At 36.6% G+C, this 16,016-nt stretch overlaps 2 protein-coding genes across 9 annotated transcripts; one reads left to right on the top strand and one right to left on the bottom strand.

The window, feature by feature from the left end:
• On the top strand, positions 3,276-5,761 carry LOC18608600 (uncharacterized GPI-anchored protein At4g28100). The gene is made up of 2 exons (XM_007043386.2): positions 3,276-4,467; positions 5,181-5,761. Exons 1-2 carry the CDS (start codon positions 3,835-3,837, stop codon positions 5,517-5,519), a joined length of 972 nt encoding a protein of 323 aa, XP_007043448.1. The 5' UTR covers positions 3,276-3,834; the 3' UTR covers positions 5,520-5,761.
• LOC18608597 (equilibrative nucleotide transporter 3) lies at positions 8,065-13,064 on the bottom strand. 8 transcript variants are annotated; one of them, XR_001926701.1, is made up of 12 exons: positions 12,875-13,064; positions 12,686-12,726; positions 11,979-12,088; positions 11,782-11,886; positions 10,897-11,052; positions 10,522-10,665; positions 10,305-10,410; positions 9,513-9,685; positions 9,266-9,426; positions 8,936-9,194; positions 8,283-8,840; positions 8,065-8,178 (listed from the first exon to the last, which is right to left on the bottom strand). XR_001926701.1 is itself a non-coding variant. In XM_018115721.1 (11 exons), the coding sequence occupies exons 3-11, from the start codon at positions 12,012-12,014 to the stop codon at positions 8,733-8,735; spliced, it is 1,248 nt and encodes a 415-aa protein (XP_017971210.1). In that variant the 5' UTR covers positions 12,015-12,088; positions 12,686-12,726; positions 12,875-13,064; the 3' UTR covers positions 8,065-8,732. The 8 variants fall into 8 exon arrangements, 6 of the variants coding, with proteins under 6 accessions (XP_017971210.1, XP_017971212.1, XP_017971211.1 ...); XR_001926702.1 differs by having other exon boundaries at positions 8,431-8,840; XM_018115721.1 differs by having other exon boundaries at positions 8,065-8,840.

Raw genomic sequence — 16,016 nt, 5'->3', positions numbered from 1 at the left:
TTGTCCAATCTAGTATTTTCATGAATGAACAAATCACATCGCGACAAATTACCATTTCATTCTGCAACACATCCAATATGGCGCAAATATTGTTACTGCTTATACCCCTACAAAAGCTTCAGTTGGCAGACATTTTCTCTAAAGCCTTGGGACATGATCAGTTCCATTCTCTTATTCGCAAGTTGGTCATTATAGACATCCATGCTCCAACAGGGGAGTATTCTCAACTAAACTACTGCACATTGATTGATAAATCTCATTTGTTGATTAGGCGCACGCTTAGGCTATAAATTAAGCAAAATTTTTGTAATTAATTACCAATTCTACTTTAACACGTAAAAGCAAGGCTTTAGTGTTTAGACTTAAAGATTTGAGATCAACCATGTTTGTGGTAATTTACGGTTTATGTATATATATACTAACGAAGCGTGTATATATGTATATATACAGGGACGCCTTTAAAAAGAGGAAAGGAGCAACGAACATGTGACATACTTTTACAGCCGAAAAGTCTTAAAAGAAACCTGTGAAATTGTCGTCAGACTCCCCACTCACCAATGCCATTCGCCAATGGCCGTCCGTCTCTAGGATGGGGCTACCCAAAAACCACCGACCGTACCCCATCGAAGATTAGAAATAGCCAATATGTTTGGTTTGGGCCCGTCAACATGATATTACAACACCATGATTATACCTTTTCCCTGCCCTTTTTATGCTCAATTACCAAAGATTTCGCAGGGCCACATCATAGAAACCTCTCACTTTTGAATCTAATCTGCTCCTGGATAAAATTTGCATATCTGGGTCTTAATAAAGCTATATGTCTGACCCTTTTTTCCATGTATCATTTTATTGAAACAGAAGGTCCCAACCTCGAACCTAAAGTAAGATACAAAAGTTACAAAGGGGTAAGAGAAAAAGAAAAAAAACACAAACATAGGGAAACGAGATTGTTTAGCTTTTTAACAAGTGAACTTTTTGCTGGAATTATTTTTGCTTGATTAAAGCTTTATGTTTATTTTTGGATTAATGCATCACTTTCTATTTGAGAAGATTCGTTTATATTCATTATATTTAACTTGTATTCTTCCAACCATGCATTGCTATGGGTGTGTGATAGTATTTCTTTTCTTTCTGTTTTTTTTTTCCAATTTGTCCTTTGTGTGAAGAGAATATACGTGAAAAGAAGCAAGATCAATTTGGTAGGTAGTTGTTGAGGGACACTTATTTGGACATTTGTGTTATGTGTAGGCAATAAAAAAATGATAGAAACTAATACGTTTCTTGAAATTAAAATACAGAGTGGACAGTCCATGTGAATTTGTTTGGATTCAAAAATGTTGCATGGGACTTTTCATTACTTTACGTTATCTCTGTATAAAAGCCACTTGTGGAAAAAAGAGGGGATTAGAAAAAGACGGGAAAGAGAGAAAAGTTTGGTGTTTAGGCTGTCACGCACAAGGGCTTGTATTTGTTAGGAGTAATGAGAGAGGGAGAGAGAGAGCTGGTACTGGTAGTGTTAGCTTAGGCTCAATCAGTAGTGGCTTAAGTCACGCAGATAATGCTGCCTAAAATGAGTTCAACAGAGAGACGTCAAAATCCATAGGATGCTTTGCCTCTTTCCGGACGGTAACGCTTCTTTGCTTAAAGCGGCTTTGTCTTTTCTATTGTTTTCCTCTCTCTCTCATAGTCGAAGTATATCTCTTATACTCTCTGTTTCTTTTTCTTTTCTCGTGGTTTTTGTCCCCTTTTTTTTTACCTTGACCAAAATAAAATTATGGGGATTTTTCTTTTACCAATAGCATATCCTTTTTACCCAAATTGTCTTCTTTAATCATTATCTAAGTTAAGCGTTGACTAAATCATTGTCTAAGTCCATTGTTTCTCTTTGCAAACTTTGAGGATCACAACATTAAGATGACTCCCTAAAAATATATTGGACACTTTAACCAATAAAAATCGTTCCCTCTCATTTGCAATTTTCTTTTCATAATTTTATATCATATACTCAATTTTATGCTATTACTTAAAAAACATTGTTCCTGTCTCTTTACAAATTTTTTAAAAATAAAACTTAATATTATTTTTTTTTTGTAAAAATGGATCAAAATAAAACTAGATAAAAATAAATAACAAAAATTTGGATAAAAAGAAATCCAAATAAATCACTCAATTTCTTTTAATGAAATTATATATCAACTGTAACGATACAAGCAATAAATTGCGTCCCTCAAGCAAATTAGTAGACTCCCGTTAACCTTTTTTTTTTTAAGGTGGGGGGAATTGGAAGCTTCGCTGCCGAGTACAATGATAGTGCCTTTTATTATTTATCTTGTTTTCCTGATTCTGAATTCAGCAAAAGCGATAAGAGAGATGATAGTGATTCCCCGATGCTTCTATTTTGATGATGATTTCAATTCAGTCAAATTATCATCGTAACATTGACGGAAACGTGTGGTTCATTGTGCTTTTGATACGATACTCGGTCTTGTATCTTTACGATTTCGACAGCTAGCTAGCTTCATCCAATGCATTCCACTATGCTCGTCGCAAATTCAAAGGCTTCCCTAAAACGTTAAAAACTCTGTGCTGTGAAGGGTCAATTGATTTGACGATTAAAAGAAACGAAAATACTAGAATCGGTTTGTTTTTTTTTTTGGTTAGGAGAAGTTTAAAGAAACAATTAGCAAAATATTTTAGTTGAAAATTGAAGGATAATATGTTGAGTATAGTGGGTTTTAGGAAAATAATTTTACCACTTGTTAAAGAACCAGTAAACAAGTAGTAGTACCACGATATTTATTTCCTATTTATTTCTCTTTAACTTATAATTCAAATCACCAGTTCAAACTCATTTTTCACAAATACTAACTCCTTTTTCCTTCCTTCAAATTGACAAACAGGTTAAGTGAAAAAGGGAGCAAAAAAATCATATAGGCTGGACGTGCAATAGAAGAGCTAGCGAGCATAGAATCTCATAGACACACTCGCAGATACCAACTAGCAAGTAAAAAAAAAAAGTAGTCGCGGGCAAGCAATGACAGGAGGTGAAAGGGAGGGGGCACTTTCATATCATGCTATACCATCAGCCAGGAGAGGATAGAGAATGAAAAGGAAAAGGACACCACAAGCAGCCAATTCCTCAGACGGACAGCCTTTCTTTTCAAGCTCCAAAACCAAACGAATCTCTTCTGTTTCTCAATGGACCCATCTCTTTTTCGCCCTTTCCATTGAAACTTTAGACTATTAGAACGAGATTTACCAGTATTAAAATAAAGAAAGTCGAAGCATATAGTAGTAATATAAATTAGTGAATGATTACTTTGTTTCCTCAATATGGACCTAGAGAAATCTCTGAAGCCATATCCTCTCTCTTTTCATGTGGATGCTCATATCCGTAATCTGTCATTTCTAATTTTCTAAGGAGAGAAAGGTGGGAACCTCCCGATTGAAGTTGAACACTGAAGAGAGAGAGAGAGAGACAGGAGACCCCCATTTCTTCATGACTTTCACTCTTCTCCCTCACACCTTTCGTTTTCCATAGCCTGCTTATAGTTTTCAAAGGCCTCTGCTTACAGCTTATCTCTCAACGAGGCACAAAGCACCACTACCTTTGCTACTTCTACCTTTTGAATATCTCTTGAATCTCTTTCCTTTTTCCTCTCTAATATAATAAAAGGAACGATTATAAGAGCAGATTAAAAGTCGTCTCTTTAGCTTTTACCCTCTAACGCCGATTCCCAACTCCCAAGCAAACTTTTTTCCATCTCTTTCCTTACTCAAAAAACACCCTGAAAACCTCATCATCAACGTAGAAAAACAGGATAAAAAAACATGGTTTCCTTTACCCTCATTCCCGCGTTAATTTTTTTAGTTTCTTTCACTATGTTCCATCACTCTCTCGCCGGTTTTCTAGCTCAACCGGTATCCGGTCACGACCAGCCTTTAAAACCGGGAGACTACTCATCCCCAAATACGGTCCCCGCATTTCCAGTTCAAACTGAAGCTCAGGTTTGCCGGCTCGACCTGTCAGCTGAGCTATTCGGCGGCGTCAGCGATGCCTGCGGCCACAACCTGGACAGGAGCCGCTGCTGTCCCGTGTTGGCAGCTTGGCTCTTCGCAGCTCACGCCAGGTACGCTCTGGAGGTGTCGGCTCCGGCTCCAGCGGAATCGGAGCAGCCAGAGCAGCCCATGATGCCAGATGATTCGCAGAAGTGTGTGAACTCGTTGCAGAACGCATTGTTAAGCAAGCGCGTGCGGATTCCTCAGCCAAACGCGAGTTGCGATGCGATTCTATGTTTTTGTGGGATAAGGCTGCATCAGATTAGTTCTTTGAGTTGCCCCGCTGCGTTTAATGTTTCCGGGTTCCGAAACGCGACACCGACAGCTGCCGTGAAGAATTTGGAGAGAAATTGCCGGAACTCTTCTTATGCTGGGTGTACCAAGTGTCTCGGTGCTCTTCAAAAGGTAAGCAGTAATAATGAAAGCTGTTTCCTTTCTTGGTTTATGTTGTGGCTAGTTTATCAATCAGACAATAAAGTTCATGGGAATGCATTAATTCTGAGCTCTGAGTCTTTTGATCTTTTTTCTGGGAATGTTGTCTTAAAACTCGTTTTGGTTCATGAGAAAATAATTGCCCTTTGAGATTCCAATTGTTAATTAATGAATCAATTAATGAAGATGCATTTAATAGTACCTGATAATTGGTCCACATAGGAAGAATTGCATTGCAAAAATTTCTACCTTTTGACAAGTTTTGAATTTTAGAGGGCATTGGGAAATGGGGGTTGGTTTTGGTTGTGGTTTTTAACATTATTAGCTAGTTTTGGTGTTTGTGAAATTTGGGTTGTAATCAAAATAGTATGTGAATTGGTGATGGTCACATGAAGGAGAGGCTCGAGAGTGGACTTTTTAGGCGGAGGAGGGTTCTTTTTTTTTTTGCCGTTTCATGAAAGGAACCAAAGTCATTCCGGTAGACCCAAGACAATGACATTGGCATGTGCACCAATGAGCTATCCTTCTACATTGCAAACAATTAGACCCTTCGCTCAGATTTCCTTCCTTATCACCTTTCCCATTCCATGCCACCAGCTCTGTGCTGCGGTGCTGCCTTTACTTTTCAACCCAACCCAACAGGACTCAAGCTCTAAAACACCCTTGGTTGTTGTTGTTTATTACAGCTCAAAGGTGGATACTACAAGAACGGAACGGAAGACAGGAGCACAAGCGAGAGAGCCAGCAAGATGTTCAACCGAGACTGTCAGCTTATGGGGCTGACGTGGCTCCTCGCACGCAACAAAACGGCATACATACCCACCGTTTCAGCCGTGCTGCGGGCCATAATGTACAGTGCGCACCCTCACGAGTCCAAGTGCAGCCCAGATCAAGAGAACATGCCCTTAGCCGTTGATTCTCTGCAGTTCGAAAAGGCCCAATCGTCTGCATCGCCACATCCCTCGTGGGCATCTTTTACGTTCCCGGTTTTACCCCTGATCATTTTGGTTTCTATGTTTGGTTAGTCTTGGGTGGTGAGTGGCACTGTGCTTTTGCCAATTGCCTCTTAAATTTTTTTTGTAGTCCTCTGAGACTGTCGGGGGTTCACGTGAAAGCTTTAGAGCTATCAGACAATTAAAAGAAGGGGCTAATGCGGGGTCATTTTTGTCCTTTTACCCACTGTAAATTTCAGATCGTTTTCAGATTTGTTTGACATGTTGTAGCGGACGACGACGAGGAGCAGCTTTATAAATATATATATATATATTTAGTTTTTTTTTGAAGATTATATATATATAGTTACTGATATTAATTTACCTTTGCCATTTGTTCATCCCATTTCATTTCATTTCACCAATCTTACTGAATTTGTTAATATCACTTTGTTTATGATATAGTAGTAATTGGTTAGTAAAAGTCATTATATTAGTACATAACAACGTGAAGATTCATTGGATTTACCATTTGCAAAAACAGAGAGGGCCTTTTGCGCCTGCCCCGTTTGTGCTTGAAACCAATAATTTTAAAGGCAGATAAGATAAGATGCCTTTTGGGGCTCTTAAAACAAGACTGCTTCAAATAGAGATTTGTTCCAGTTAGCGTTTACTAATTGAAGGAATCAATTTCAAGAACAACTTAGTAAGAAGGGAATCCCTATGACTGAGTATGTTGGTCGCCTAGTAAATGTTTTAATCAATTTCAAAACCATAAACAGCCAGTTTAATTCAATTTATAATTAGTTTTTATAATGGAGCAAATTCTGCTTCGCGAATACAAACAAAAAGATCATGTCCAAAGTTGGACTGTTTTTGTAAATTGATGTTTAAAATATATGGGAGGTAACAATGTTCAAGAGAGTGATTTCGGTCGAATGTCGTCGCTACGCAGTATCACTTTCCAAAGGATGCTGCTCCCGTTCACCGACAGCCACAACACACCAACAAGGGATTTTTATCAACTTTTTTTTTTTTCAAATGGAGGCTATGGATTAGAAATATTTGGAGTTGGTTATCATTCCAAAATGTATTTATTTAAAAGGAAACAATTTTTAAAAATTATTAAACAGGATATTAAACTTTTATTTTGCCTCGGTTAAATTATGAAATCAGTTCTTATTCTTTATCAAAGTAGTAGATTTATTTCTCTACACTAATTTGTAAAAATCGAATCTCTATATTTTTGAAAATTAACAATGTTAGTCTAATTGTTAACAACATTAAAATTTTTGTGTTTCTTATGTTGATGACATTTTTTTTCCTGATGTTGCATTAAATATGTTGATGTAATTTTTTTTATCTATTTCACAATATTCTTTTCACGGTTTTAAATTATAGAGAATAAATATTCAAATCTTTTATGCCTCACAACACTTTTTTCTTAAATCTTAGAAACTTATTCGTATTTTTTATCTGTTTCTTTTCCAATTTCATTTAAAATCATTACTTCACATTGAATAATTTCATATCTACACTTATAAAATTCATATCGGTACTTGGTTACATCATATCAACACTAATGTTGCATCATTCGTGAAATGTTACATTATCATATCATCATATTTAATATCATATCAGTAATAAAATATCACGTAAACACAGACAAACGTTATATTATTATAGATGATAGAAAATTTTTAACACATAAAACTGATACTGTTAATTTAAAAAAATGCAGTACTTAATTTTTAAAAATTATTTTACAGGAATTAAATTTCTCATTTTGAAAAAGTAGTGGCCTTTTACTTTTGATTTTAAATTGCAGCTCTGGCAAAGGGAGTAACGGAGATAGAAGAAGAGAATCGCAGAGACGCGTCGCTGTTGGCATAACGCCATCGAAAGAGGCTGAAAACAGCTCGATCCGACCTGTGACGCCAAATCTGTCAATTTCAATCTTCTATCTCTATCTCTATGCCCCCTGAGTCCCCTCCCAATTTCAATGTACTGAGGCTCTTCAACCCAATTGGACGAGCACATCCTCTTATTTGATTGGGTGGCTGCCCAATTGGCAGTCGCATTTGCTTTCCTTGGAACGCAACATCTTCAGAACTATTCAACTACGCCTTAATATCTAACACCAATGCTTGAATCTTGCAATCTGAGTAATTCCTATTTACATCTTTTATGTTTATACATTTGTATAACACCTTTGAATCAGTTTCTACCAGAGTCATTTGAAAATTTTTCATGCTTTGCCAACCTGAGTCCTGCCATAGCCATTGCCTCAGTTTCTATGCTTGAGCCTGCATTAATTTGTTTATCAACCCCACTTAATCCAATACCCTTAGTGTCCCTAATGTCAATTCCAGTAGCTAGCAGCTCTAGGAGGATTATCATGAAATGCTCAATCAATATTTACTTTAACCCATCCTTCTCTAGGCCCCTTCCATCTGCCCTGCCGTTCTGTCATTGTTCCCAGTAGCTTGATCTCCTTTTTTCTGCTTTAATATATCACCATACCCAGTCATGGGCGTCCTTATTTCTTTTTGACTAATAGTTTTAGTCTCATGTGCAATATTAATAGATAAAAATAAATTACGAGTTTTTAAAGTTTAAATATGAAATAAAAATTTACCTATAATTATAATTACTCCAAAATTGTAGCTTCCATGGTAGGTACCAGATTGAGTTGACGCACGAGTTTACGCCTTCAAATGCTCATAGTAGACGACAACAGTTGGTGGGCTACCTGTACCGTGTGTTGTGTCAGAATTTTCTTGATTTCTGAATGCTCAGTTAGCAAGTTTGGTAGATGTAGAATAAAGCCCGTTTCAAAACGTGTTGGGAGTCTACCAATTGGGGTCATGCTGTTGATTCCACGCCAAGATGGCTTTGGGCTTGCCAGTAGAAGACAGACGGCAAAGGATTCCTTTGCCCCAAGCCATCCCAACCATTGGGACCCAAAAAGTCCAGTACACTCTCACCAAAATAACTAAAATACCTGAAACAGCCTTGAGCCTTGCAAATACGGGCTTCTTGAGTCCTCTTCACTGCAATTATGAAATGATTAATATATAGAAGACAATGAACATGAAGTTGAGAAAATTTACAAAGCAATATGAATTTGGCACTATCTCTATCTGAATACGAAATTTAAGCATCGCTGCTTGTAGAGTCTTCAACTATTGAACAATTTCACCATGTCACCGAGTTTGAATAGATGAATCAGTATTTCGAATTTCACCATCCGTTCAAATGAGAAATGTGGTCTTTCATTCTTAATACCAGCTTTAGAACCTAAGTTTACCATCCCTTGCCTATGAGCCATAACCAGTCAAGTGTGACCCCTGCGAAGATGCCGCCTATGAGAAACAAAACAAGCAAATTTCCCAGTGCATTCTGCTCTGGTCCCTGCAAAAACCAGATTCCATTTAAGTTTTAATTAGAAAACTGTCTACAAGTTTCAGAAGTTGGCATGTTTCAATTAATAGCAATAGGCTACAAACCTTATAGCCCTTGGGTGCAGAAGTAAGAACGCAGACAGTGAGGTAACCATTAGTTAAGCCCAAAAAGCATGTTAGCATGATCATCCAGCCTTGGTCACCGTATTTAGCTGTGAAATAAAATGCTGGGATGAGCAAGAAACGAAAAAGTATCACTGTTGTCAGACCTCTCCTTGATTCCAGCTTCAAGAATTTCACTAGTGGAATGTATCTCCCAATAAGATCCCATACATTGTACATTGCTATCAAAACAAGCGCATACCTGAAATGTCACGAGTGTAAGTACATATTACACGCTTAGAAAGAATAGCAATGTCACAAACAAAAACTTACCAAGTGCCTAAACTGTGCTTTCCAGTATCTTCAGACAAAAATCCCGGAAAAATAGACAACGTTAGCACATATATCAGGAACATGTCAAGAGCATAATCAATGTTCTCAAGCAGTAACTTTTTGTTGCTCAGCCTTTCCTGGTGTTTTTGGTCTTCCTCAGCCTACAGGAAGACATCGATTGTTATAAAATTCTGAATTGAGAATTACCAGGAGCATTTTATGTATGACACTAGGCAAAAGGACATACAGTTTGGGGCAATGTTTGGATGCCACCAGCAGCCAGGTCAGCTGCAACAGTTTTAGATCCTTCAGAGGCTGCCTTGGAGCGGTAGTACTTGACAATGGGTAATTTTGGGAACACATATGCATAGAGCAGAACACAGAGAAGCTCAAAAAATGCAGAGATGGCAAAGAATAGAACTGCACAGGGGTGGGGGTTAGATACAGAAAAAATAAAATTAGTCTCTAGTAAACCAAATTGAGATGAATCCCCAAGACAAGTACAAAATAAAGAAGGAATAAAGGCCAACAGTGCATTTTTCAGTCAATTGCAATAACAAGAAATGCAAGATATCATAACAGCATAAAGCATTTCAAGCTGTAACCATGTTTGAGATACTGCATCATCCGGACTGACCAATCCTATACCAAAAAAACCACCTATAATTCTAGACGTGCTCTCCTAAACGTTCAGCATTTATTGAATGATAATTTGAAATTAAACCATGGACTTTAAAGTGAGTTATCTTTTATTCTTTATTTTATGATGCCATAGAGAATGGTAGGAAGCATTCTATAACACAAATTACTCATCACTGTCCCAATACAATGGTTAATGGAGATCAGTAAAATTATGAAACAACAGGCACAAGAAAATGACACTAATGACTTGCAAGTTGATTAATAGTCAAGCTTAATTCAATTTCAGATCTTTAGGCTATAATTAACAAAAATACTAATGGCATTACAACAGCAAAGATGGATTTTCTTTTCTCTTCCTTTGTGATAGGGCATAAAACATAAGGCAATTTGAACATACTGGCTCCGTTGCGAAGACCATCCTGCGAATTCTCAAATGCTGCTTTTGTGATTAACCTCAAACCAGAGGTTATAACCCCTGATGCAGCCAAACCAGCGACAAATGACTGAAGAATTCAAAAAATACAAGGACGAAAATATCATAAAGGTTAGTCATCAGATAATGAGGAGAAAGGAGAGTTCATTAACATGTAAAAATGTCAATCCCTCATACTGACTTGAATAAATTCAGGGTTCATGTAGGAGAGATCTCCAATCATTCCACCTTGCACATGAGCATCTGCAACCCCAAAGGCACCACTGACAACACAAATTCCGATGAAAGTTCCAATTCCTCCTTTTCCAGAAGTAGCTAAATCCAACTATATAAAAAGTAGAGGAGAGAAATCACAGTCTTCTCAAATTATATAACTTTGAGTTAATGAAAAAAGAACATATGAAAAAGTTTAGGAGCATGAGGAGTGCTTCAACTGCCATTCTCAATGTAAACCTATCATGTACCATGATACCTGTATGATACATCTTTTGTTATGCAAAATGAATGTTAGGAGAACTGAAGGATCAAAAGAATGAACTCTATGAACAATACTTACAATTAGAACGGCCAGGGAACTTAAGAAAAACAGGATATATCCAAATAGATTCCTTCTTCTTGTGTTTATTTTTGCCTCATTGTAAGCCAGTATTGCAAGTGTTCCAAGTGCAAATGGCTGATAAACAAGAGTAAGGACCCTTGAGGGGTGATAATGCTGCACTAGGGAAAAGAAACTGGGTTAAATGAGAAGAGCAATTACAAATATCACCAAACATCCTTTCAGCTAAAGTAAAGCAAAGCAACTCTGGAGAGTGGAAGTGTTCTGCAAGATGAAGAAGCATGAGTTGCAAAATTTAGAATTTAACAGTTAGATGGAAGAAATGTAATGCATTATAAAGCATATAGATTACGATATTTAAGAACAATGATAGTAATTATAGATCACCAGCCGAGAATCAGGATACAATCAGACAATTTGCAATCAATTGAAAAACTCCTTGTTTGAATAAACTCAATGTAACAAGGCTGGGGCATCAAACCCATTTGCAAATTTTGTGTGCAGATTGACAAAGTGCTTGATGAAAGTACAACAGCATTCCCTGGCTTTCTGTTATTAAGGTCTCCTGAAGAACCTAAATGCTGATTTACGAATTTAATAAAAGTCTGACATTGGCCATTGACAATGTTTTCAAATGACAAGATATAAAAACTTGTTTAAATGTCAATGATTTATTCTGGGCTAGATGTGTTAATTTGATGATTTTGCTACAGACTGCGGAGTGGCAACAAAACTCTGTTCAAGCTGCAATCTTTTGACGATTCTCTATCGTAGATTAAAGGTGTGCATTTTTATAACCATGGCAGACCATCACAGTACCACAACCATGAGAAATAATTAGAAAAGTCAACAAAAGAGTGTAAAATTAGGATATCAAAAAATTACCGGGAACAAATAACCATAGTAATCTTCTATTGTAAGCATACTATTCCAGGAAAAGAGGCAGCCATTTCCGAGAAGCCAACACACAACCATTGCTGCATACTTCCCCTATATGAAAGCAAATGCTTATCAGATTCAATGGAGTTCGTTGTCCAGCTAATTTTCTTACTTAGAGGAATAAAAAAGTTGAATAATAAAACCTCAAGCCTTTGAGAAGCCTCATCAGGGAACACCATAATTGCTTTCTATGAAATGCCTCGTACAGCTACTTGGAAATAAAGCTGCTTACTATCCAACGATCATGATCTGTCTACAAAAAAAAGGTCAAGCATTTATAATCCCCCCCGTGTAGTATTTAAGGAACCTATTCTAGTTATATTTGCACAGGACCACACATCAATTTCCCTACTCTACTATTTAATAAGAATTTCCAGGGCACTTTTACAAATCATTCTTATCTAATCAGAAAAATTAAAAATATAGGAAATTCTACAATCCCAGTATGAATCCAACTCCACAATCTCATAGGATAGAAGTCAAAATCAAATACCTCATCACTCTCACAGTAGAATCAGTTATTGTTGAGTATGAACTATTTCACCAAACTTAATCACCTCTTCTGGATGCAGCGTGGCAAGCCGAAGCCAGCAATCAAAAGGTTGACATTCATCACGCAATCACAAAATGCTAATAGTATTTGTTATGAATAGGGAAGGCTTTTAACCAGAAGCACCGAAGATCAGGTTCATTCATAATTCACGCTTTTATGGGAAGAGCGAAAAGCATGGAGTTTCCGATTATTCCGTACATTACCAAAGTGCAGAAAAAAATTTTTTGTCTACGAGACATGGATAGCACTCAATTGGAAAAAGAAGGTGAAAGCAAAAGCCAGAGAGATTCAACTTACTTGTTAAAGAGATTCTTTTCACGTTAACAAGAATCTGGGATCTGTAAGTTTATTGATTCAGTTTCATCAGAAACACAATATGCCGAGAGATTCTTGACAAGGATAATAAAACAAACCGCAACTTTTGAAAAAAAAATATGTAAAAAGTCCACTTGTGGTTATGTCATATGGAAGAAAAAGAATACATACAACATTCACACGTAAAGCAGTGTTACCGACGGTGGGCTGTTTCTAATTTCTATCATCCAACGAAACCGAAAGTGATGGAAACTCCTTTGTTTGGCCGCCGGTTTCCAACTTTTTTGACGTTTCTGGGTCTGTGTTACCCTTTCACACGTGTTTTGCAGCGTACAGTTGACCAAAATGAAACTTTCAGATAAGATTTTCACCTATTGTATTTTATTCTTTCTTTTCAAAAATATATTAGCCTGTTTGGTTTGTTTTTTTAAAAGTTATTGAGCAGTTGGAGTATTTAATTGTCAATATAATTGTTAATTGCCACTAGCTTCATATATTAATGTTAACCAAGTTTTGATTTTACGTATGCAACGACTATTTGAGATATCTCTAAAATATTTTAATTTTGTCCATTTATTTACACTTTATTACCTCACCATTTCTTCTCTTAATTTTTCAATTAACATCACTAAAAGAAGGTGTGTAAATTCAAATCGGATCGAAAAATTGAATTGAATTGATGTAAGTTCAGTTTTTTTTGTTTTGTTATTTTAGTTAAATATGTTCGATTACAACGGTTTAATCAATTTAATTTTTGATTGAAAAATTGTCAACCAAATTAACCTAGATAGAAAATACTATATAAAACGGGATATTTTTATTGATTACACAAATTTTTTTTCAAAGGAATTCTAATTTATATTATAACTAAGTTTAGGTGTGAAGGTAACTTGTTGCTCTTGGGAGGGTAACTTGTGGAAGTAGTAGTTCTTTCAACTCAGGCACAGACCCTTCAACTAGGAACTTGGCCAATGGAACTCATTTCTTGAATACGTTAGAACAACCCAACCTCATCTTTTTTATTCTGACAGGACTATTTGGAAACAAACTACGAATGGACCCTATTCGCCATCCTCCTTTATTAAGCTCTATTAGGTGGAATGTGGAGAACCCAAGTGTCTGGACGCAACTTGGAAAATGCTTTGCCCCCTCAAAAGTTTTTATTTTCACCTGGTAGGTTATCATGGCAAAATCGCTACCAAGTATGAGCTCCACAGAAGAGGTCTCCTTGAGGCTAATGCCGTTCTCTGCACAACGTGTAGCACCAAGATTGAAACCCTTTCACACCTCTTTTTCACTTGCCTTGTTGCTTGGAAAATATGGATGAACAACTGCAGTCTTTGGGGACTCAAATGGGTCCATCCTAGTGACGCTACCAACTTCTTTGTCGCATGGCAGCACACCATCCCTCTTTCAGGCGCCGCTGAGATTTGGAATAGGCTTTTCTTTTCCCTTATTTGGTCATTGTGGCTTTGTAAGAACGAAATTTTATTTCAAGGGAAGCACCACGACACTGATAAAACTCAAGGATATTATTTTAGTAAGGTTGGCACACTAGTGTAAAACTAAATGGCCTTTCAACCACATCTCGACAGCCCATTTCCCCCTTGGGCCTAGTCGAATAACCTTTAAGAAAAAGAAAACCAAAACTGTCATCAATATAAAATGGGAGAGACCCCCTCCTAGTTCCTTGAAACTTAACGTGGATGGTTTAGTCCTTGGTAAACCAGGGCCGACAGGCATAGAAGGTGCAATAAGAGATCATGATGGATTCATCAAGGGACTTTTCTCTTTCCCAACCGGCATTGAAGACTTGAACTACGCAGAATTCCTTGCCAATCAAGGAGGGCATCTCTCTCTTTCTCTCCTTTCCATGGGCCTCTTGTTCTCTCCACATTAAAAACGACTCAAAAAATGTTATCTCCTTTGTTATGGATCAAACCTCTGTCCCATGGCGCATGAAAAACATTTCCAATAGTATTGAGGCCCTTAAAACCAGCGTTTGTGAGTCAACTATCACTCACATTAATCGGGAAGCCAACACACTTGCGGATGGGCCTGCTAGAGCTAGGACTAAAAGGTGAGATCACTACCCAACTTTTCTCTGATTCCTTTTCTTCTGGCCTTTGATGATCTGCCACTGGGTCAATTTTTTCTTCTTTTTGTTGATATTACCTAGTGGTGCTTGTGGTTAATGAAAGGAGGTGCAGATCAAGGTGTTGATTTTATTGAATGAGGATTGCTTTAATAAGGTTTCTGTTTTGTTTTGCTGTTGCTTTGTGTTAGGAAGCTGATTGGAAGATGGGTTTTTGGTTTGTATTGAGAATGGTGGGGTTATTTTTGTCCAGGAAAGAGGGAACATGAGTTTATTGAAGGAGTTTTGGAGAGAGATACCAGACTGAGCGTAAAATTTCACTTGCTGGTATACACCGACCAAATCTTCATTTTTAACATATATCTAATTTTAATATTTTTTTTCATAAGTTCGATTTTTGATTTTTGATTATCAACATTTTTCGATTCAGTTTTGATTTGTATTTAGAAGAAGTTTGATTTTTTCAATTTTAGAAGATCCAGAACCGAACTAATTATTTTAATAACTTGCACTCCTCCACGGCATTAAAGGAAAAATGACATATATGTCCCGCATTTCATCTTTTGTAAAAATGGAAATAAAACACAAGACAAAATAAATTAATAGTTATTAGCTCTTTGGACAATTAAAATCGGATAAAATGTGTTGAGAGAAATTAAAATTTATGGTGTGTGTACCGAACCATCATACGAGTAAGGATAAAAAAACACAAAAGCACGAAAGCAAATACTACATGTATTAATAGTACATCCTCTAGCCTGGCCCACCATTTCGAAACCCAAGTCGGTGCTACCTTACTAGAGAAGTTGGGTATTGGGCTGTTACCAGGCTTTAACATGTACGGTCTGTCAAGACCTTGGTCCCATCACATTCCCCTTGCCGACGTACGGTACCTAAAATATTAGGCATTTTTCTCTTTTGAGAAAAATGATCCTTAATAATTTCGCAAAATAATAATAATAATGATTTTAATTGTTATTTTCTATTTTATTTATGATATTTTTTGCTACTTTATGTATCTTATTAAAATAAATTAAATGGTAAATATTGCAATACTATGTGTTGAAATTTACGTAAACAATTTTCATAAAATACAAAGCATGAATGGTTAAAGGTACTCCCAATGTAATAATTTAACGAAAAAGGTTATAATACAAAAATTAAATTTACACACACACACACACACATATATATATATATATATATATATATGTTGCA

Source organism: Theobroma cacao, chromosome 2 (assembly GCF_000208745.1).
Source record: "Theobroma cacao cultivar B97-61/B2 chromosome 2, Criollo_cocoa_genome_V2, whole genome shotgun sequence".
In the NCBI taxonomy this organism is placed as follows: domain Eukaryota; kingdom Viridiplantae; phylum Streptophyta; class Magnoliopsida; order Malvales; family Malvaceae; genus Theobroma; species Theobroma cacao.
Note: the sequence above shows the minus strand (reverse complement) of the source record. Positions and strands in the feature narration are given on the sequence as shown.

What these genes read in the sequence shown, in the direction of transcription:
- LOC18608600 (XM_007043386.2), top strand. Translation starts at nt 3,835, where the DNA reads ATGGTTTCCTTTACCCTCATTCCCGCGTTAATTTTTTTAGTTTCTTTC. An exon ending in GTCTCGGTGCTCTTCAAAAG is followed by an intron (nt 4,468 to 5,180) that starts GTAAGCAGTAAT and finishes TGTTTATTACAG; the next exon opens with CTCAAAGGTGGATACTACAA.
- LOC18608597 (XM_018115721.1), bottom strand. Translation starts at nt 12,014, where the DNA reads ATGGTGTTCCCTGATGAGGCTTCTCAAAGGCTTGAG. An exon ending in ACTATGGTTATTTGTTCCCG is followed by an intron (nt 11,053 to 11,781) that starts GTAATTTTTTGA and finishes TCCCTAGTGCAG; the next exon opens with CATTATCACCCCTCAAGGGT. An exon ending in TCCAAACATTGCCCCAAACT is followed by an intron (nt 9,427 to 9,512) that starts GTATGTCCTTTT and finishes GTCTTCCTGTAG; the next exon opens with GCTGAGGAAGACCAAAAACA.